This window comes from Tachypleus tridentatus, chromosome 2 (genome assembly GCF_004210375.1).
Source record: "Tachypleus tridentatus isolate NWPU-2018 chromosome 2, ASM421037v1, whole genome shotgun sequence".
NCBI lineage: Eukaryota > Metazoa > Arthropoda > Merostomata > Xiphosura > Limulidae > Tachypleus > Tachypleus tridentatus.
The window spans coordinates 50,062,637-50,086,852 of NC_134826.1; the positions used below are offsets into that span (position 1 = coordinate 50,062,637).

General features: G+C 35.0%; 1 protein-coding gene across 1 annotated transcript in view; it reads left to right on the forward strand.

The window, feature by feature from the left end:
- Positions 1 to 8,417: 8,417 nt before the first annotated feature.
- The window catches only part of LOC143243571 (transient receptor potential cation channel subfamily M member-like 2), a 57,646-nt gene continuing 41,847 nt past the window's right edge, over positions 8,418 to 24,216 (forward strand). The window contains exons 1-8 of the mRNA XM_076487283.1: positions 8,418 to 8,727; positions 9,026 to 9,163; positions 9,720 to 9,899; positions 10,405 to 10,617; positions 13,496 to 13,694; positions 18,739 to 18,928; positions 19,155 to 19,311; positions 22,361 to 22,454. Coding sequence (XP_076343398.1) covers positions 8,713 to 8,727; positions 9,026 to 9,163; positions 9,720 to 9,899; positions 10,405 to 10,617; positions 13,496 to 13,694; positions 18,739 to 18,928; positions 19,155 to 19,311; positions 22,361 to 22,454 — 1,186 coding nt within the window. The 5' untranslated portion in view covers positions 8,418 to 8,712. The remainder of the gene's footprint in view (positions 8,728 to 9,025; positions 9,164 to 9,719; positions 9,900 to 10,404; positions 10,618 to 13,495; positions 13,695 to 18,738; positions 18,929 to 19,154; positions 19,312 to 22,360; positions 22,455 to 24,216) is intronic.

The following is a 24,216-nucleotide window of genomic DNA, read 5'->3' on the forward strand; positions in this document are numbered from 1 at the left end:
AATTTAAAACAAACCAAAGTCTCGAAGTGAATTGTCACCGCTTATCCACTAATCTTGACTCCTTTAAAGAATATAAATATATAAATTAGTGGACTTTTGAAATCTATTTTATTTAAAAAACGAAAACATGCGAGTTGAGCATACAGTACTTGCACCTAGAGCACTTGTTGTATGCTGTGAAGTGCATAGTTTTGTACTTCAGTAAAGTTCAAGATTGAATTTTTGAAATGCCAGTATAGTCAAACTTTTTTTTTTTTTTTGGTTGTGTTAATTAAAACGCTAAAGTATCCAAGTTTTCGAAGACTTCGTATGAGCGGTTCGTAAAAGTTTATTTTCAGGCCAACAGATGGGGACACTTTGGGCGAATAAACGTATTGCCGAGCCTGCAAGTTGATGTTTCGTCCAACATGCAAGCACTGGAACTAATGAAAGGATCTTGTCTGAGTGAGGCCTCTTCAAGTTTAACTTGGACATCACTCTTACAAGATACCAATGTGACGAAATGAAACGTTCTACAATAAATTCTTTCAAAACTAATACCGATACAATTTTTGTGAGTTTCTCTCAACAAATTGTAAAGACGTGAGTATGTCATGGATGATCGTAAGTTTCATTTTCTGGGTAAGTGCAGCAGCAGACTCAGGAGGGAGGGATGATGAAGGTTTTTTCTTTTGTTTTTAAATTTTGAAGTGTGATTTTTGCAGAAAATTAGCATCTGTGTTTTTGAAGTCACTGTTTTAAATTCTTCTAAATTGCCCTTCACAAAATGAAAAAAGAAATCTTGAAATCTTCTATTAGTGCTTACACAATAGAAATATATACGTAGAAATGGACTTTAAACAGTATCTCAGTACACCCCTCAGTGTGGATTCCTGTATGTGGTGAGGAGACCTCCCAGGGAAGGTTCTGTTCTTTCAGGTTACCTCCTCTGGGATCTAAACATCCACCCACGTGTTTGCCGTGCGTGGCGACCCGTGAAGGGAAGGAGAGGATCCTGGTGGTTGAGAGGTCCAACCGTAACACACCACTTTGGCCTTGAATTCCTGTAGACCGGCGGCCTTTGAGTGGCCTCTTGGGTCAGTTGGCTGGTCCACTTGGGCTAGAGTCAACCAAGTACCAGTGTTGGAAGTTCTCAACGGGTGTTGTGGACATTGTATATGATGCTGGTGTTTGGGTATAGCGCTCACGAAACCCTGGCGTTGCTGCAGTCTCCTTGCTTGACATTGTAGTGCATCCCCTTGTAGAGCTCCATAGTGGGTGGAGTCAGTGGGCACCGAAGTTTTCTTTTTTTTCTATGGATCCTTCTAATAAAAAATTAAATAAAATAGTGAAAAATCAGTCAATAGGTAAAGACCATGTCTTGAAGACTCTGATCAGCAATCTTCAACATCTGTACCACCAGTTGTACCTCATTTTCTCATCTTACATTGTCTTTCAGAGAAACCTATAGGGCAAATACTCCCCTTTTTTATTCAGAAGGGACTGGAGGGACTTGTTGGCTCTCCAAAGTCAGTAAAGAAGCTTCAATCTGGAGACATATTGGTTAAAACATCCACATCCCAACACAGTGAACTCTTCTTGCTTTCAAAAGAAATTGGGGATATATCTATTGAGGTTACACCTCATAATACTTTGAATTCATCAGGAGGAGTTATTGTTGAGAGGGATTTGAAGAACATCCTCGAGTCAGAGATTCTCGCTGGTTTCTCCACTCAAGGAGTTTTTGCAGTGAGGCGTATCTCCACTCGCAAAAATGGAGTTACACTGCCGACAGATATCCTTGTTTTAACATTTACATCACCACGTGCACCTGCCACCATCAAGGTAGGTTATCTTAATTGCAGGGTTCGGCCATACATTCCAAATCCTCTGATGTTTCCAGTGTCAGAGGTTTGGTCACTCAAAGACGTCTTGTCGTGGTTCCCTGACGTGCTTGTTTTGGTGGCAAGGACCATGATGCCTATGAGTGTGAAACAAAACCACATTGTTCAATTGCAATGGTTCTCACCCTTGCCCTAAATGGTTGGAGGAAAGAGAGGTGCAGCATTTGAAAACGACTCATAACATTACTTATCCTGAGGCTCTAAAATTGCTGTTCACCACTTCATCTTGGACATATGCTGCTGCACTTCGTTCCACAACTACAATGGGAGTGCAGACAGATCTCTCTGTGCCTCCAAGAGAATTGTTCTCAAAACAAATGAAAAGCCTTTTGACCTCCATAGTTAAAAAAATTGATGAATCAACTTCTACAGCCATCTCTGTTCCTCCCACACATTCCAACAAACCCCAAGATCCACATCATTTGGTTCCAGGTACAGAAACTTCTTCGGATACATCTTTTTCTCTCACCTCAAGATGCAAAACAGTCATTCGTTCGCGTTATAAGTCACTGGAATCTCCTTCCAAGAACAAAGACCTGCCCAATCGACTCAGGACAGGATCCATGGAGGTCGATAGACCTCTCTTGAAAAAGGACAGTAAAGAAAAAAGACGTGGTCGTAAACAGTAGGGTTCTCCAGTCAATTCGCCGACACGTCATTAAAAATGGCCACCTTGATACAATGGAACTGTCGAGGTTTACGATCTAATCTGGATGACATCAAAACACTGATTGCTTCTTACCATCCTGTATGTCTTTCCTTACAGGAAACATTTCTGAAACCAGCTGATACATTCACCTTTCGGCAATTTTCTCTGTACAGAAATGACAGGCTGTGTAATGGACGAGTACATGGAGGGGTGGCACTGTTGGTTGATCAGCATGTGCCCACCCTGTCTTTGTCACTCAACACACCCTTGGAGGCCGTAGCCATCCGTGTTTCCTTGGGTCATACCATCACTGTTTGGTCTCTCTACCTGTCACCTGGAGAGGCATTTGATCAATCAGACCTTGATTCTCTCATTGAACAGTTGCCATCTCCCTTTCTAATCCTGGGGGACTTTAATGGTCATCATCCCCTCTAGGAAAGTGCTGTTATTGATAGGCAGGGTCACTCTGTGGAGCGTATGCTCTCTGATCACAACCTTACTCTTTTCAATAGTAGTTCTTCCACTTATTTTCACGCACCTACTCAGTCCTTTACTGTTATTGATCTCTCAGTTTGCTCCCCTTCATTATTATCCCATTTTTCATGAATGGTTGACAATAATCTACGAGGCAGTGATCATTTTCCTATACTTTTGAGAGAGACTGGCCGTGGTCGATGCCACCCAACCCGCGAGCCCCAGTGGAAGCTGGATCAGGCAGATTGGTCCACTTTCACTGCTCTCGCTGAACTTGATCCTGCCATCGTCTGTCAGCCATCAGTAGACAACTTGTGGCAGCAGTAACTGACTGTATTATACAAGCAGCTACTCAATGTATTCCTAAAACCTCGACACGTTTTCCACTATATCCTCGTCCGTGGTGGAATCCTGCCTGCCACATGGCAAGGAAAGCTCAAAAACGGGCCTGGGATACTTTCCGTAGATGTCCCACACTTTCAAATCTCATTGCTTTCCAGCAGGCCCGTGCACATGCTAGGTGGGTAAGACGTCAAAGCCAGAAGGAATCTTGAATTAAGTTCCCAAGTAGCATATCTTTTACCACCAGTTCCAAAGTCATGTGGGACAGGGTTCGAAAGGTCAGTGGGCACTACACTTCTGTCCCCCTTTTGATCTTACTCTTTGATGGCCAAGAAGTAGATGATATCTGGAGCATCACCGATTCTCTAAGTGAAAGCTTTTGCTGGGTATTTAGTGCTTCTGCTTGTTCCTCCACCTTCTTGGCCATCAAGACTCGGGCAGAGTGATCACCTCTTTCCTTTCGAAGTGATTGTCTTTATGACTATAATTGTCCCTTTACACTGGTAGAACTGAAATTGGGCGTTCATCGGTCTGGCAGTACATCTGTTGAACCAGATGGTGTACACTATGACATGCTGCACCATCTATCTCCTGCTTCTCTTGATATTCTTCTAATTGTTTTTTTAACCGGATCTGGCAGGAAAATGTTTTTACTAATGCCTGGTGCCAGGCTATTATCTTATTTTTCTATAAGCCTGGGAAGATCCCAAGATTCCTTCAAACCACTGTCCAATTGCTTTGACAAGCTGTCTCTGTAAGATTTTAGAGAGGATGGTTAATGCTCGTCTTGTTTGGTTCCTCGAATTAAACAACCTCCTCTCCCCCACCCAATGTGGATTCCGATGACAGCACTCCACCATGGACCATCTGATTCGACTTGTAGTATCAATCAGAGAAGTCTTTCTCAAATGACAACATTTTGTATCAATATTCTTTGACATTGAGAAGGCTTGTGACACAACATGGAGGTATGGCATTTTGCGAGAGCTCCATATATATGGGTTACGTGACCATTTACCCATTTTTATTAAAAATTTTTTAACGTGCAGGAGATTCCAAGTTCGTGTGGGTTGGACACTTTCCCGTTTTTTTCTACAGGAATTTGGGGTCCCTCTGGGCTGCGTTTTGAGTGTCACACTTTTCAGTATAAAGATTAATGCCGTCACTGAACAACTCTCTGTCACTGTTGCAAACGGGCTCTATGTCAATGACTTTCACATTTCGTGTCAGTCGTTGAACATGAGATAGATTGAGCGGCAACTACAAACTGCCCTCGATCATGTACTGAAGAGGACCACGGCAAACGGCTTTAATTGTTCTCTCTAAAACGTTTGCTTGCACTTTTGCTGCTAACGGGGTATTCACCCTGATACTGAACTCCGTATCAGTGAAGTTTTGCTGCCTGTGGTCCCTGAGACTAAGTTCTTGGGGTTTATCTTTGACTATAAGCTGACCTTTATACCACAAATTAAGCAGCTACGGGTCAAATGTACAAGAGCATTGAACATCCTCCGTGTCCTGTCTACCACCAGTTGGGGAGTGGATTGATGTTCTTTGTTAAAGATATATCGTGCTCTTATTCGATCGAAACTCGACTATGGATCACTAGTCTATGGCTCTGCCAGACTCTGGGCCTTAAAGATGCTGGACCCTATTCATCATCAAGGACTTTGGCTCTGCACTGGGTCTTTCTGCACCTCCCCAGTTCAGAGTTTATATGTAGAGACTCATGAACCTTCTTTGCACCTTCGCTGTCTGCAACTGTCTTTACTATATTCTTCAAAACTTTGTTCCTTACCAAAGCATCCCACCTGGGGTTGTGTTTTCCCTACTCGGTGGGCCATACTTTTTTCAGAACAGATGATCTGCCATTGCTCCTTTTGACCTTTGCATTCAGGCACAGTTGGATGAATTGGGTCTGTCCTTGGATAACATTGCGGTATCCACTGGTCAGTCCATCCCACCATGGCTTATTACAGTCCCTAAATGTGACCTTTCTTTAAGTCATCTGAGAAGTGCAAATACTCCCGATTGGAAGTACCGTCTTTTAATTACTGAACATCTTTTGAAAAATCTTTCCATTCCAATTTATACGGTTGGTTCCTAATCAGGTGACTCTGTGGGCTCTGCCATGGTTTGTTGCAGTTTGGTGGTTGCATGCAGAATTCCCTCTACAGCTTCTGTGTTCACTGCTGAACTGTATGCCGTTTCTCTTGCCCTGGATCATATTGAAGCTAAGCAGTACTCCAACTGCACTATTTATACTGATTCGCTTAGTTCTCTACTGGCTCTGGAATCGCTTCATGTTGGTTCACACCCTGTTCTCGCTGATATTCAAAACCGACTGGCCCATTTCTCATTAACATCTACAGTTACGACAGAAAGTGTTCGTACCCCTGCATCGTGAGTAGTTTTTTTCCTCGTAACTTAAAAAGTATGACGACTATGATAATGAAAGTATAGTGTATTATAAATATTATACCAACGACAAATAAACTGTTTATAAACAAATAACCAAACATAGGAGGGGCAGAAAGGGTTCATGCATCTACTTTAATGGTCAGTTGTGTAGCCTTTCAGGTGAATTACTTGGCGCAATCTCTCCTCATAGCCCTCCATGATCGTTTGACAGTACTCGATTGGCATTCTCTTCCATTCTTCTTTACAGAAGGCTTCCAACTCTTGCAAGTATTTCGGATGATGATGATGAACCCTGTTCTTCAACTCATGCCAAATGTTTTCAATTAGGTTGAGATCAGGTAACTGTGATGGCTACTTCAGAATGCTTATATGGTTCCTCTGCAACCAGGATTGCACATATTTCGATATGTGCTTTGGATAATTGTCGTGCTGGAAGATCCAACGATGCCCAAGCCGCAAGTTCCGAGCATCATTCTTGATATAAGTGCCTAATTTATCAACATACTCTTTTTTTCATGATTCCGTTGACGCGGTGAAGGCTGCCTACACCAGAAGAGCTGAAGGAACCCCATAGCATGATTGAGTCACCTCCGTGTTTAACTGTAGGGACGGTTTTTTTTGGAAGGTTTCGTTTCCCCTTCTTACTGAAAATATTGCGAATATCATTGTGGCCGAAAAGCTCGATTTTAGTCTCGTCTGACCAAAGAATACTCTTCCAATAGGTAAAGGGTTTTTCTACATGCTTTCTTTCATACCTCAATCGTGCTTTTAAATGAACAGGCTTTAAATATAGAGTTCTACGAGGACGGCATGCTTTGAACTCAGAAGAGCGTGACATGTTCGCAACTGTAGAGGTGCTTGCTTCAACCCCAGTTTCCCTTACCAGTTTCTGTATGTCATTACGTTTTAAATGAGGGTTCCTACTAACTTCTCTGAGAACCTTCCTCTTGGTTCCCTCTGAAATTTTGGTGGGGCGTCCGGAACGAGAGAGGTTAGCAGTTGATCCTGTGAGCTTAAACTTGGCAATTGTACTTTGAAGAGTAGATTTCGGCACATTAAGTTGTGTAGCAATACCGAAAAGAGACACACGAGACTTTTATTTTACAATAATTCGTTTTTTTAAATCACTGGAGAGTTGTTTCCTGTTCGCCATGATGACCAAACAAATAATGACGGAGACGGCACTAAATTGCAGGAAGTACATTTTTTGCTGGCTAAATTCCAATAATTATGAACCCAGTGTCTAGTTCTGGAATGGTATAATGTAGTTTATTCGCCAAACTAAACAAAATGTTTACAGGAATATCAGTTTTTTCACACGTTCTGAAATGTATGAACACTTTCTGGTCCTACTATTTTTGGTTATTTGTTTATAAACAGTTTATTTGTTTTTTAATTTACATAAAAAATTATGTATATGTGTGTTAGTATAATATTTATAACACACCATATGTCTATTAACCTAATCGTGGTACTTTTTAAGTTGTGAGTAAAAAACTACTCGGAACGCAGGGGTACAAACACTTTCTGTCGTAACTGTACAGAGTTGCCTGTGCTCGTAAGTCCCTACCCATCGATATGTCTTATGTATCCACTGTATCTGTGTAGTGTCACCAGTACTCTTACGCTCATGTACCCACGTACTTGTCACAATACGCTCTTCAGGTATAAATGGGCTTACATCGGCCATATTTCTCTGAAAAAAAGAAACAAATTTATAATACATGCGTAATTGAATATAACATAATAACATATGGATGGGTGGGGACTTACGGGCCACCCTATACTTCTATCCAGTTTTTCTGGATACGAGGCCATGTTGGTATTCACGGGAACGAGCTTGCAGACACGGCAGCTAAATCTATCTGTTCTGGCACTGTCACTGCAGTGCCTATTCCATACATGGACTATGGTCCTGTATTCAAGGCTTGGCTCCGTGCCAGCTGGCAGTCGACTTGGAGTGAGTGAGCAACGCGAAAACAAGCTTTTCCAAATAAAACCCTATATTGGACTTTGGCAGTCTTGCTTCCTTAAGGATCGGAAGGAAGAAGTTGTTCTAACTGGACTACTCATTGGTCACAGTTTTTAACTTATCGTTTTCTTTTATTTGAAACTTATAGACCAGTGTGTAGTCTGTGTAACACTTAGGTCACTATAAGCCACATTTTACTTTCTTGCCATCGTTACGACTCTCAATGACGGCACTATTTTAAACATCTTCTGTTCCAAGGTTTGTCCACAACATTAGACAGTGTTATTGGTGACGGTGACACTGTCCACCTTGATAAATTTTTTAGTTTTTTAAAGGTCATTAATCTTTTTAATGCCATTTAAATGTTTTATATTTATTCATTAAACCTTTTTTTATTGTGGTTTCCTTTTAAGAATCACAATCTCTCTTGTTCGATTTGAAATTAACATTAAATAACTCGACACCAGGACTGGAAAGGCCAACTTCAGATGACTAACGCTGCTGTTTGAACTACCCTTTAGTCATCCTGGCGAGTTATTATTACAAATTGTTGCATGTTTTTGAAAACTTTTATTACATTACTTTTTGATAATGGCCATAATGACACATAACCCGGAATCGGGACTGGAAAGGCCAACTTAAGGTGATTGACGGTGGTTCTTGTACTTACATGTCAGTCTTCCTGGCGGGTAATGGTAATTATAATTATGCTACAGAAAGTCCTTTACAACTTCTCTTACTGTAGTTTCTCTCTTAACATTGTAGACTGGATGTCAACATTGGTTTTATGCTATTTATGTTTTTAAAACTGTTTTGTTTTACCTTTATTTCCTTATGAATTTTACTACATTTACTTTAGTTTTACCTTTTTACCGGACGTTTGGCGCAGATAGCCTAGCTGCTTTGTGCCATGAAACACTAAATCAACCAACCAACCAATCTTAGTACATCTTTCAGCATGGCTGTATTGGATGATCCCTGTTTTGGTAAACTTGCATTTTGCTAGTTTAGTTTTGTAAATCAAACACAATTGAAAGTTACAGTAGCCCCGAAACTAAAGACTCAGACTGGACTAGCCTTATGGTTTACTTAGTTAATAGACCCAAGGAGTTGTCTTCACTTTTCTTTGACGTGTTTTCTTAAAGAGGATTGTCTATCAAGGGTAGAACCTTATCATAATGATAAGTTTTACAAGTCCTATAGTAGAGTTTCAAAATAATTTAGTAGGACAGCCTGGATTAAAGATTTAGTTTGTGTATTGTTTAAACATATATTCTTATATAGATGGCTGAAACACATAGATTTGAAGAATCACAACTGACCTGTCAAGAATTGTTAGGACACACCAATGATGTTACAGATACAGGAAAAATGAAGAAAGGTGTTATTCATTTTTGGAGAAATTTTGCTTATGAGGAAGAGGTAAATTAATAAAAAAGAATATTTGTTGATATTCATGTTGGGTCTAGATTAATTTAGTGAATCTAGCTTTAAATATATTTTCTTTGTAGAATAAAATGATGATTTATACCTAAGAATCATTTAGAAGTTAAAATTATAAAGTATTTATAAACTGGAAGTAATGTTATTCTGATAATTGTAATATGTAAAACTACTTTGTATTTCATTTGATTTGAGTAAGTCTAATTAAATAAACATAGGTTTTGTGTGAAACTTTGTAGTTTATTGATTCTGGCATCAACAATATCTGTAAATATGTATTGGACAATATTATTTTACCTTGTTACTGTTTCTACACATAAGTTTATCAGTTATCAAAATTTATTTTGCAACACCATAAAACGTAATTTGTATGTTATTTCTGGTAGTGAATATTAACAAATGTTTACATTAATCCAGGATTATTGTGTAGGTTTCACCTAAAGGAACACAATACATCTAGATTAAATAACATGCATCTTATGTACATGTTTTTATCTACATTTAGCCAGCTGTACTAAACTAATGCTTGTTATAGGGTCGACCATTCATTCAAGTTAACCATGATGTTCAGATGGAAAGTATTGGAGAGGTGATGCACAAAGAATGGCAACTTTATAGCCCTCGAATTGTTTTGATTGTGGTGTCTAATATAAAACCTCTTAGTGGATGGAAAAATGCCAGCAGACTGGATGATTTACTTAAGGGTTTACTTATAGTATGTTTCCAATTTAGTTTTGTGTATATTGGAATAATTTTATTAAATATTTTCTGGGACTTTTGAATGTATTACATATGGGACTTTTTGTTTTAGTAAACTTTATAGTCATTAACAGGGTCTGAAATTTGCAAAATTTCTAAGTGGGCCACTCCAAGGACACGTATATAAATGGGTTTTATCGATTGCAGATGTGAGTTTTTTAAAGATAGTCACAGTTACTAATATTTATGTTTGTATGTTTATGTAATATTTAAAAAATCATGAAAAACTTTATTTGAAAACAACAGTTTGGCCAGTTAGATTATTCCTTTCCTATTCTAGTTAGCCTATAGGCTACTTAGCTGTTCAAGGTTGATTAAACAACACAAGCTTTGGATCCTTGTCATTAATTAATTAATTCGGTGAACTTGGGCTAAAATGTATACATATAAGTGGCAGAAATAAAATTGATTCTTACAAAATATTTACATGCATAAAAAATAAATAATTTTTTTTCTTTCAGGCAGCTAATACAACAAGAATGTGGATTATAACTCATGGAGCCAACACTGGAATAGCCAAAGCTATTGGAGATGCTTTTCATAAAGCATTACAAATTGGTCAATCCTCCTTTTGCCACAAGCATTTTGGTCAGTCTATTTCTGCCTCGAAATATTTTACAGTTATTGGTGTTATTCGGGAAGACTTAGTTGAGTATGCAGAGATCCTTAATAATGTGAGTTATATCTCCATTATAAATCATGCTCTTAGGAACTGATACTCCTGTTGTTAATATTAACTCTAGAAATTTGTTTTAAACTCATTAGTTCTGATATAAGTTACTGTGATATTGTAAACAAACTGCTCAACTTTAATGCTACTGCTAACTCCTGTGGTACTGTAGGCATTTTAAACTTTTGATAATGAGAATGTCTAGCAGAATTTGAACACTGACTAAACTCCTTTTACTCATTTGCTATTTACCAAGTGTCATGCTTGAATCTAAAATATAAAAGCATCAGTTGTAGAATCTAAATGTTTGTTTTACTGCAAGTAGTGTTCTCAGCATTACAAGTGTGTGTGTGTGTGTGTGTGTGTAAGTAATTGCATGCAAAACTTAAATTGATTGTTTTATAATTATATTTCTAACCTCACTAAACATTTATGATAACATTGATAGAAATAATGCAATAGAATTAAGTTCACTTTAGGGAAAACTGTCAGGAAGATTAAATTCTCTCATGTAAAGTTGCATCTATTGGTTGTTTGTTTTGTTTGTATTTAGTACATGCAATACACTCACTTTCATTGGTCATAACTAAAGGAATATAGATGAACCCAGTATTTTTAATTGGGAAAGTTAACTAAAACAATGAAATATTTCAAGCAAAGTTAAATTTCTCAGGAATGTTGGAACATATTATTTTGTTTACTGGATAACATGAAATATTGGCTAGCAATTTGAGAAAATATGAAAACAGTCTGTAGAAAAACATCTTATAATCGCTTTTGCTTGGTTAAAAGAGCTTCACAGTTTCACCAATTAAAATAGAAAGATTAAACTATTTCTTATTGGTATCAAACTGTTATAAATTAACTCTTGTACTCATGATTTAGTCATGTGGTAGAGAAATAGTTTGATAATAACTGAAATGTAGGTTTAATAAACATCTTATTTGAACAATAAGCAAGTAATAAGTTTTCAAAAGAAAATTATATTTCAATTAACATTTATTCTCAAGGAAAATAGCTAGTCTGTTTAGTAATGCCAAGTAAGTAAAAAAATATGGTTTGCTTGTGAGGAGATATGAGACAAAAATAAAATGCTTTGTATGTATGTATTTCAAAATTAACAGACAACAACCTGTGAGTCTATTTTTTATATTTTTCAACAATTTATTAATTTGCATATCTTAATATTATATGTTCCTTATAATGTATCTCAAGAGCACTACTTTTATTTATCAGATGTGTATGACTACAGGGTGGCCCGTAAGTCCTTACCCATCCATATATCTTATGTATCCAGTGATCTGTGTGCTGTCACCGGTATTCTTGCACTCATGTACCCATGTACTTGTCACAATACGCTCTTCAGTTGTAAATGGGCTTACATCGGCCATATTTCTCTGAAAAAAAAGAAACAAGTTTATAATACATGTGTAATTGAATATAACATAATAACATATGGATGGGTAGGGACTTACAGGCCACCCTGTATTTTAACTAAGAATTGAACATCTGATGTTCTGATAGTAAAGTTTTATATAAGAAACTGTCAGAAAAATCAGATCTGTGGATGATTTAAAGAAAGATCTATAGTTATTGCAGTGTGTACTTTATATCAAATTTCTTATTTAATGAATATTCTGATTTATTGTTGATAACTATTGTGTAATTTTTAATATAGATTTATTTGTTTTCTTGTTTATCTGTCATACATTGTAGGTGAGTAAATACTGATTTGTTGAAGGTATGAATAGTCAGTGAATTCATTTTTATTAAAGTTGGTATAAATATGAACATATGTTTCTCTACTAAGATGTGATAAGCAATAAGTGTGTATGGTGGTGTGTACTAGTTAAAGAAGGATGCTAAAAGTGATACTCAATTTTAAAAGGCATAATAGTGGCTCCAGCCAAATTGGGAGGTTAGAGTAACATTGCTATATGTTTCTTTTTCTCTCTCTCTCTCTCTGTGTGTTTGTGTATATATATATACATACTGTTACTTAATATCAAAAACAGAAGTAAATAGAGATAACATTATTCTTCTTGTTGAAGAGTAAAACATGAAGTAAACATAACAGGATTAACATGAAATGCTAATGGTAGATATCAATTTGAACTGGGGTCTGACAGCTGTAGTATAAATACTAATATTTTTATGTTAATCTTGATGGGTAACTGCTCTCCACACCAACTGTATTAGAATTTGTATTAATAGCCTTGGAGCATGTGGGAAATTTAAAATTGTACAGTCGTTTAAGGCACAAGAGCTCTGTTTGTAACTCTCCATGGGAGTTAGGGCTCAAATTTCACATTAGGTGGAATCATATGTGTAATTGATTTTAAAATAGTCTAAACAAAGAATAATGGTATCTAAAACACCAGACTATCCATAAATATATATAAATATTAAACAAACACAACTCAAGTTTTATAAAAAGGATAACTTTTTAAAGATGTAACATAATAAAGAAGGAAGCCAGTGTGATAGTGCTGTATGTTAAGATTTACTGGAACTGTTTAGGTGTAATTATTGTCACTTGTTCTCAGAAATGTTTAAACGGAAGACTGTGAAATAAAAGCAGTATAATAGTAGTAGGATGCAAGAGTTGTTGGTATACCCTAGATATAAATAAACAAAAAATATGTGATGATTTACTGAACCAGTTAAAATTTTAACATAAAGGGGCCATATGTATATCATACCATACTATTCTTATATGAACGTTGTTTTTTTTTATCCAGTTGTCTCTGCACCTAATTTGAATATTTAGATTCTTAATTAATTGAACTGTATTACATAACTTATATTTTTCATAAACCTTTGATGACAAGGTTTTAGTAAAATGAAAGTTGTTTCCACTTGAAACCCTTTTCTTTTTTAAGCTTGGACGTGTGGAGATTGAAAATGATGGAAACCGACCAGAAGAAAACAAATATGAGCTGAATCCAGACCATTCACATTTTATAATTGTTAGAGATGAAACTGTTGCTAAGAGGGGCATTCACCACTTCTTGTTTGATTTAGAACAGTACATTATTGACACTGAAAAAATAACAGAAATGGAATTAGAGGGAGAAGCTGGTATAGTAATTTAATTTTAAAAACAAAAACTGTTTATATATAAGTGTAAAAATATTTGTATTGTCATTCATATTTATTATTTAGTGATTGTTTGTAAAGTTTCTTTTTTTAATGTAAATAAACTGATACTAATGAGACTGTTGATTTTTTATAACTTTGTTGACAATTGTATAATGACAACTAATAAGATTATATTCAAGGAGAGTAATACCTGGATACACAATAATTCTAGGTTATTTTTGATAGTGGAAATTAAATGTATTCATTGTGAAAAAGATGTGTGTAAAAGCTGAGAAAAAATGCTTTTCCTTTGAGACATTATGAGGTATGTCATGACATGCAACTAATATAACAACAAAAAAAAAAAAGGAGCCTTTTAGTACATATAAGTTGTCCTACCCACTGAATCAAACCAAACCCTCTACAAAAAAACTGTCAGCTGTTATCCTTCAAGTATTTGTCAAGCTTCCTCTTAAATTCGTTTGTATTAACTGCATCCACTACGTCCAAAGGCAATCTGTTCAAGAGGACAGCTACCCTATTAGAAAAATAAAGTTATCTTAGCTGAAGATGACTTTTACCCTCCCAAAATTTATATTTACCTAGCTTTACCATATTCACTACCAATATGAAAAAAAACGTTGTGTCAACACTCTCAACCCTTTAACAGTTTCTATCAAATCTTCACTAACTCTTCTTTTACTTAAAAGAAGTTCAGAGATCTTAACCTATCTTCATATGACAACTTTTCTATCCTAGGTATTATTCTAGTTGCCCTCCTCTGAATCCTTTCCAACAATTTAATGTCCTTCCTAGAGTAAGGAACACAAGATTGAACACGGTAATCCACATGTGATATAGCTTATGACCTATATGATGATATTATAACTTATTTAGACTTGCATTCGATATTTCAACTAATACAGCCTAAAACCTGATTTATTCTTCTACAACAAGAGATTGAAGAAGCAGGAATGTTTCCCCTTAACACCATTAAGGTTATTTCAATCACAGTTATACCCATAATTCAAATTGTGATTGCATTATCTTTTATTTATTTGTCAAACTTTTCAAATAATTGAAATCCTTTGATAAAGCAATAGCATCATCCTTACAGCCAGCATCACATAAACTTTAATATAATCAAGTTAAAATAATCTATTTTATGATTCCTTCATCTATGTATGATTTTAAAAAACAAAAATAGAGATCCTAACACCAAGCCCTGAGGTTCTCTACTTGTGGCAACAGTCCAGTCTGATTGAACTTCATTTTAAAACAACCCTCTGCTTTCTTCCATCTTGCCAATTTACTATTTAGTGTTCAACAAGCCTTTTATGTGGTACCTCATCAAATGCTTTCTGAATTTTGTAAAATGATTTCACAAAGCACATTGTCAAACTCAGTAACTTTTCTCACCACTAACATAAAACTAATATGTCTGTACTTAATGGGACAGTGTTGATGATATGCTTTGAAAAGAAAAGTAAATTTAGCCAACTTCGAATCTTTTGGCACTTAAAAAAACAGATGATTTGTTTATCCAACCTATTATCCAGTTCAGGAAACTTATCATTCTTTAAGTTTATAAATTTTTTTTTTAACAAGCCCAGAATTAATGTGTTAATTTCCAATCATTGCAGTGAATTTAAACTTCTTATAAAGTTTTTCCCTAATTTTATTCCTTGTATCCTTTGTGAGTTGTCTAGATTTTTTTACTTGCTGACATTTTTTTCTCTGTAATGAATATTTAATAATTAAAATAATTTCCACATTTGATCAGTACCTCCAACTACTTTAGTTTCCAAATTTTTGCTACATCTTTTCAAAATTTGCTCTTTTTTTGAAATTTGGAACCAAAATTCATTGTTCATTATTTCCATATGTATCAAAGCATCAGATATAATTGAGAAATGATAACTTGCACCCATATGTTCCCAAACCTACACTATTAACTATTTATTTATTAGAAGTTAACAGTTAATCTAAAATGCCCTTTCTTTATATATTTTCTAACTGTTGGAAAAACTAACCTGAACAATTTCTAAAACACTGTCTCCCTCATCATTTGACTCTAACATTTCCTAATCTATGCCTAAATTTCAAATTTCCCATAATTATAACCTCATTAACAGTTTAATTCTTAACTCTCATCTCTCTGTAGAGTTTATTATAATTTTATCAGTATCATCTGGTGTTATGTGACACATTCTATTTAGAATGTGTTTCTGTTTATAACCCAAAGAGATTCAACTGCATTGTTATAAGCTCTGATATCCTCAAGTCTAACAAGTTTTAATTCATATTTTATGTACAAAGGCATTCCCTCCTTCCTTTTGTTACTCCATTCTTATTAGTCAACTTATAACCCTATGTTCTAAAGGAATTCTTTTCATTATAAATGTTTATCTTTGGGCAGGTTTCAGTTATTCCTATTATATGAAAATCATCTTTTCTTATTATTTGGGCCCTCTTTGTAATTTTACATTAGAGTTGGCCTCACAGTTGAGTTAATAGTCCTTGCAAACAAACCAGCCTTTATCCTATTTAAAGGTAAACTATCCATTCAAAAAAAATTCTCCATTTTGCACTTAATGTATTTCATAAATCCAAGTATTTAACCTTAGTGGCCCATTTATAATTTTATACCCTCAGTGGAGTCTTGGCAATATCTATGACAAAATTAAGTTATTGTGGCCCTGTTTCTAGAATGCATTGTAATTAACAGTTACCTCTTCTTATATGCCATTCTTAACATGCACTACAAAGACAGTATCACTATGTCACTTTCTTTGTCAGTTGTAAACTCCATGGCATCTTCTAGGATGAAATGTGTTCTTTACCAGAGCCTGGTTTTTATAATCAAATCTATATCATTACTGCCTCTAACCTCCTGAAAGTCATCACTAGCCCCTGTATCCTTCGTGTAAAACCTCAGTTTGCTCTATATCCTGCTGCCACCTTTTGCAGTCAGCCATTCTCATTTTCTATCACCTCTACTGTTAAAAACTGCCTTTCAGTTTCTCCTCCAACCTATAAACTACACATACAAATTATACAATTTCTTTAAATATGCCCATCAACCCCAAATTCCTAAACAAACCTTGCTTCTTGCACCTGTTGTACCTAATAAAGGGTGAGCACCCACACTACTTTTAACAATTGCAGTCTGGGAATAAAAAACAACACTAAGTACAAGTAGCCCACTGACAACAGTGTTAAGTTTCACGTTCGAATTGAGTGTGTTATTGTTTTAACACTACCTTATCTCCTTTCTAAACTAATAATGTTTGTCTTTAAAATGAGAAGTGACAGTGACATGCCTTTTAATTATTTTTGCTGTAATACAATAACTTATCAATAAAAGTATAAGCTTATATTTTAGATAAAATCACATCACTTATTAAACCAAACTGTAGATAAATATACCACCAACTCCTCTATCAACTGTTAGGTATCCCTTTAATTACCACAGCTACAACGTGGAACAGTTATTTAATTACATGCACCAAATCTTAATTTAAACAGTTTACTAATGTAATAAATTCTCATCAGTTATTAAGTAATAATAAAAACACTAATATTTTAAGTCAAACAAATTCCCCTTTTAGCTTATCTATTACTGGTATGAGTGGTTACCTGAAAATGTCTGATGGGTTGGATTAAGTTTAATGTTGTAACTTTAGTCTTCATTGTACATGTAGTAATGAAACCTGAAAGTGCTTTATTCCAACTAAATTAACTAAAAAAGTCTAGATTTTAAGGACAATGTTGTTTTTCTCAGAAGAATGCTATGACCTACAACAACAATTATTTCTTTGAATATGGGGTCACAGACTAGATTAGAGATTTAAAATGTTTGGGAAATATTATTTTTATACTGGCCCTCTAGTGAAGGATTCTTGAAAAAAACTGAGTGAGGTGGTGGGATTAATAATGCATAGTATATAATATATGCTATTGCTATTTATGAAATTTACAAATTAAACTAAAATGCATATTTCTATCCGTATTCCAGTGTTTATTATATTTATTACCTATCTTAGTAAAGTGTAGACGTATATGTAGAATCGGAAAATTAAATTAAGTGAAACTAATTCACACACAGAAAAAAAAAATTTAAGAGTTATACAAGTGCCTTATTTACTGCTCATTTGAATTATAAGTTATTAATGATAAATTGGACATCCAGTTAAGCCTAATTTAAATAATGTTTAGAAAAAAATCAGTTTTTAAAATTTTCTGCCAAACTTATGTTTGTTTTTCTATTTCTTGGCAAAACAATCGATCATTGTCGTGAAGTGCAGGAAAATTTTGTTTGTATTTGGAATTTTGCAGAAAGTTACATGAGGGATATCTATGCTAGCTGCCCCAAATTTAGCAGTGTAAGACTAGAGGAAAGGCAGCTAGTCATTGCTACACACTGCCAACTCTTGGGCTGTTCTTTTACAAAAGGATAGGGGAATTGACCCAAACACATTTGCCTTTCAGCTGCAGGGGCATTAGAATGTTGCTTGGCCAGGAGGTCAAGGTGCTCAACTCATAATCTGAGAAAGGATAATATTAAAAAGAATTGTAAGTTATGTAATAATTTTATTAGGTTTGTTCTACCCTGAGGTTTTAAGAACAGCTACACAAAGTTTAGAATTATTAACATAAAATAAGTATTATTAATAAGTGGCATATGCACATGCTTTTATGAAAGCTTATAGATTTTTCCCTCACTGGTTCAGCAGTAAGCCTAAGGATTTACAACGCTAAAATCAAGGGTTCAATTTCTCTTGGTGGACTCAGTAGATAGCCCGATGTGGCTTTGCTGTAAGGAAAACACACACACTATTATTGTTATCTATGATTATTTTGGTACATTAAAGTTTCAAATGAGATAAATAAACAAGAAGGAAGTTTTCAAATAGAGTCTTGTTGAATTATCTATATTGTATTACAACAATTTCTTCAACAGTTGAATAAGAAATGTATAAAGAGATGTGTATGCATGTATTATTTATCAATTAATATAAAGACTATATTATTTTTTAATCAGAAACACATGATTACAAGTGTCGGGTAGACGGCTCAGAGGTTCCTGTCATAGCATTGCTGGTTCAAGGAGGGTATGAATGTGTGTACATTGTGTTGCAACATCTACTGAACCACTGTCCTGTCTTGGTAGTTCAGGGAAGTGGAGGGCTTGCTGACATACTAGCATATGCATTCTTAGAAGTGAAGCATAGGTGAGATATAGTTTATTCATACTAGTGTATATAAACATATATATGTGGAAGGGAGTGGATATAATTAAGTGATGAAAGCCACTATTGTTTAGAAGTTGAATGAGAATAAATATTTATTCAGGCTTAGGGACATTAATAACTAATGAAAGACTAAACCTTTATAGGCTTAGTGTAGTGTTTAATTGGGCATAAAGTGAGATCAAGTATTCTCATGTGTTATCTTGAGGATTCATGGAAGATGGAACCAAGAATTTATAGAAAACTTCTTGAAGCCACAGATTACCTTGAAAATTGCAGAAAAGTTTCCAGACCTTGATGAAAATACCATATCCAGAAATATTTTCAGAGATAAAATACTAGAATGTGTACAACATGCACAGCAGGTGAGCTTTGTAGACACCCTTAATTTAAAGGTATCAATGTAAAAATATGTTTTTTTTAACAATGTGTAGGGTAAATTATAGGGAAAAAAAGATATTATTATTATTATATAATGCTTCCCAGTAGCACAGTGGTGAGTTTGTAGACTTAGTGTTAGAAACTTGGTTTTGTTACCTGTGTGGGCACACCATGGATAGCCCATTGTGTAGCTTTATGCTTAACTACAAACAAAGGATTGGCAGTTTATTAATGTAATTCCTTTGTTTAATGGAGGTGGTAAATATTGTCCCAGTAATTATAGACCTGTTGTTCTTACATCAGTTATGGGAAAAGTTTTGGAATGTTTGTTAAAAAATGCTTTGCAAGACATTTAACAAAGTTTAGAATTTTATTGGATAGTCAACATGGTTTCATTGAGGTAAAATCTTGCCTTACAAATCTTTTGACATTCTTTGATAAGAATACAGATGAGAGTGAGGGTGTGGATTTGGTGTATCTGGATTTTCAGAAAGCATTTAACAAGGTGCCACATGAAAGGCTTGCAAAAAATTATCTAGTAGGTTTGGGGGATAAGTAAGCAAATTGGATAGAAGAGCAGCTAGATGAAAAAAGCATAAGGTTGTTACAAATGGAGGTCCCTCAAAATTGATTGTCACAAGTGGGGTACCCCATGGCTCAGTGGCATAGATGAAGGAATGGTCATTAAATTAATTACATTTACAAATGATATTAAGGTCTTGGATGTTGTTAGCTGTGAAGAGGATGCTGCTAATTTACAAATGGATTTAGATCATTTAATGAGCTGGACAAAGATGGTAGATGGGTTTTAATTATAATAAATGCAAGATAATACAAGTGACTTATCATAATTTGAATTAAAAGCATAATTTGGATGGAAATAACTTTAACAACAGTGTGGAGGAAAGGGATCTTGGCAGAATAATTGATCAGTCTATAAAGCAGTGCAGTGTGCTGTTGCTAGTGGTATGGAAAATAGGATTTTAGATACAAGCCTAAAGAGGTTATAATTTCATTGTGCAGATAACTGGTTAGGACACATTTGAAATATTGTTTTCGTTTCAATCTTTGGCTTCTAACCTTAGGAAAGACATCGAATTGTTGGAAAGGGCTCAGGGAAGGGTTACTAGAATGGTTTCTTGGATGGAGGGGTTTTATGTGAGAAGAGACTGAAATCTCTCATATTGTTTTTTCTTGAAAAAAGAAGAGTTGGGGCAACCTTATTGAGGTAATTAAGATTGTAAAAGAAATCGATAGTGTTGGTGTATCATATTTAACAGTGAGAATGGTAGGACTATGGGGACACAGATATAAAATTTGGCAGGATAGATGTCACCTTCAGCTAAGACAGTTTCATTTTTCAACAGGGTGGTTGGCCTTTGGATGCTGTAGTAAATTTGAGTCAGTTTAAGAAAAACTTGATAAGTATATGAATGATAAGGCCTGGCGTTTAAGATATTATAATAATTTTAATTTGGTTTAAAGGATGGAACAGCTTAGATGGGCCAGTAAGTATCCTGTCATCTCAGAACATTATATTATGATGAGTATTATTTAAATTTAAGAGAGCCTGTTTGAGTACTAGTCATCAAAAAGACTTAACATTTTCAGTTTCAAAAACATTGTTTCTTATGCACAAGATATAAATATTTCATTCTAGCTTTTATATTTTTTTATTAGATGGTATGATGTCCTATAGTCTATGAATATAATACAATGTTTGATACTTGCTATAAATTGACAACAAAAATGTATTGTTTATCAGTACATATCAAATCTTGAGGCCCTCACTGGTACAACAGTATGTATGCAGATATATACTGCTAAAAGTTGAATTTTGATACCTGTGGTGACACAACACAAATAGCCCCCTGTGCAGCTTGGTGCTTAAATAAAAACGCAGAGATAAGTCATGAGGAACTATCTGAAGAAAAAAGTTGTTAAAATTAAACTTGCTCCCCATTCTGAAATAGTTGTGTTGAAAATTTACACAAAAGTAATATGATATAAACGTATCTTTCTTGTTTTCTCCATATGTATAATTTCTATTCAACGTCAATAACTTGAAGGTAACATGATAAAACAACATTTGTTTCAAATATTAAGCTATTTACAGGAGATACTTTTTTTCCTCTGTTTTATTTTATAATACAAAACATGCAGCAGTATGTATCCACTATGTAAGATTTGCTTGAGTGAAAAGCATATTACTATTCAATTTTTGCTGAGGATTTCATGAACAAATTGTGATGAATAAGTTGTGTGGTATATTTCTCTTTATGTACACTTATATTGTGTGTGTGTGTGTGTGTGTATATATATATATATAGAGAGAGAGAGAGAAAGAGACAAAAAGATGGATAATTGTATGAAATTTAAAGAATCATATTTATAATGAAAATAATTTAAATTTTTATAGGTTTTAATTGTTGCAAGGATATAGTAATGTAATCTTATGAAATTTGAAGGATTTTTCCCATTTGCTATTATATACATTGGGTTCATTTCATATGCTTTTTTAACTCTTAAAAGATTAGGGTAATACAAATGTTTTGTTAAAATCATTCATGATAATGTTAACTAATGATATTTTTACTCACAGTTTTAAAGAAAGTGCATAGTTTAATATGAATTATCTTGCAATCTGAAGTCTGAAGTCATTATATGAGAGAAAACAAAAATCTATATGATAAAGACAGGGTTTGGTACCTGGATTTAGTGCACTTTGAAAAGAAGGGGATGGAAACTATATATATACAATCTAATGATTAAGTTTGTGTCTTAGTAATATTATAATACTTTTTCATTTTGTTCAGATAGAGTTAGTAAATTATGAATTAGTTTGATAACTCATGGACATTGAATGGATTTTTGTAATATAGCCATTTATGGGGTTCAAGTCAAAATGTATTTTTTTGCATTGTATTTTATTGTAGAAAAATGCATAATGATGTGTTTCAGTATGATTTCATGTATCTGATTACTAACATCAAACACATTATTTGTATATATATGTCTAATTACTGTTTCTAGGGGCAACAAACCTACCTGATGATCTTAAATATTCATAGTCACTTGTGTGACCTGATAAATTTAGATGAATACATTCTCAAAGCTCTCTTTCAGTGTAAGTTTACTCTTGTTATTTTTAGGTTCTTTTAAATGCACACAGTAAAATAAGGTATTTCATCAAATTTGTAGTTTGAAAAATTTTAAAAAACTCACATTAATAACATACACTACATGGCCAAAAGTATGTAGACACCCCTTCTAATTAGTGGATGAAGCTATATTAGCCACACCCATTGCAAACAGGTGTGCAAAATCAAGCATACAGCCATGCAATCTCCATAGACAAACATTGGCAGTAGAATGGGTTGTACTGACTTTCAACATGGCACTGTCATAGAGTGCCACCTTTGCAACAAGTCAGTTTGTCAAATTTCTGCCCTATTAGAGCTACCCCAGTCAATTGTAAGTGCTGTTATTGTGAAGTTGAAACGTCTAGGAGCAACAAAACTCAACCACGAAGTGGTAGGCCATGGAAGCTCACAGAACGGGACTGCTGAGTGCTGAAGAGCATAGCATGTAAAAATTTTCTGTCCAAAGTTACAACACTCACTACCGAGTTCCAAACTGCCTCTGGAAGCAACATCAGCACAAGAACTGTTTGTCGGGAGCTTTTTCTGTGACCAAGCAGCCACACACAAGCCTAAGGTCACCATTCATAATCCCAAGCATTGGCTGGAGTGGTGTAAAGCACACAGCCATTGGACACTGGAGCAGTGGAAACACATTCTCTGGAGTGATGAATCACACTTCACTATCTGGCAGTCTGACAGACGAATCTGGGTTTGGTGGATCTCAGGAGAATGCTACCTACCTGAATGAATAGTGACAACTGTAAAGTTTTCTGGAGGAAGAATAATGGTCTAGAGCTGTTTTTCATGGTTTTGGCTAGGCTCTTTAGTTCCAGTGAAGGGAAATGTTAATGCTATAGCATAATGACATTCTAGATAATTGCATGCTTTCAACTTTGTAGCAACAGTTTGGAGAAGGCCCTTTTTGTTTCAGCATGACAGTGCCCCTATGCAGAAAGCAAGGTCCATAAAAACATGGTTTGCTGAAGTTAGCGTGAAAGAACTTGACTGGCCTGCAAAGAGACCTCACCTCAACCCCATTTGAACACCTTTGGGATGAATTAGAATGTCAACTGTGAACCATGCCTTCTCACCCGACATCAGTGCCCCACCTCACTAAAGTTCTCATGGCTGAATAGGAGCAAATCCCTGCAGCCATGTTCCAAAATCTACTGAAAAGCCTTCTCAGAAGAGTGGAGACTTACAACAACAAAAGGGGGACCAACTCCATAGTAATGCCCATGGTTTTAGAATGAGATGTTCAACAAGCACATATGGGTGTGATGGTTAGGTGTCCACTTATTTCTGGCTGTGTAGTATATATTTTACATCAGACAGTCTCTTCTCAATGTTTCAGTAAAAGTTGACACCTTTTAAAAATTAAATGCCTGGACAAAAGGGCCAAGAGATCTAAATGTTACTTTATTACATGCAAATACAATATTTTATTGGTTTTGTTCAGAAGCACTTATTAGCATATTATTATAGTCACAAATAAGTTATGATAGTTTATAATAATAAAATATTTAAAAGTTGTTTTATTTTTGGGGTAAAAATTATATCTCGTTTCATGATGAATACTTTCCCTAAACAATCTATCAAAGTATATCTCGTTTTACCTCTATACTTTGAAATTTTGCTTAGTTTTTTCAGTTTGTGTCACCAAAATCTTTTGAAAAATAACTATGTCTGTAAACAGTTTCAAACCTGACTTCTGTTGTGTTTGTTTACAACAATGGAAAAAAATTT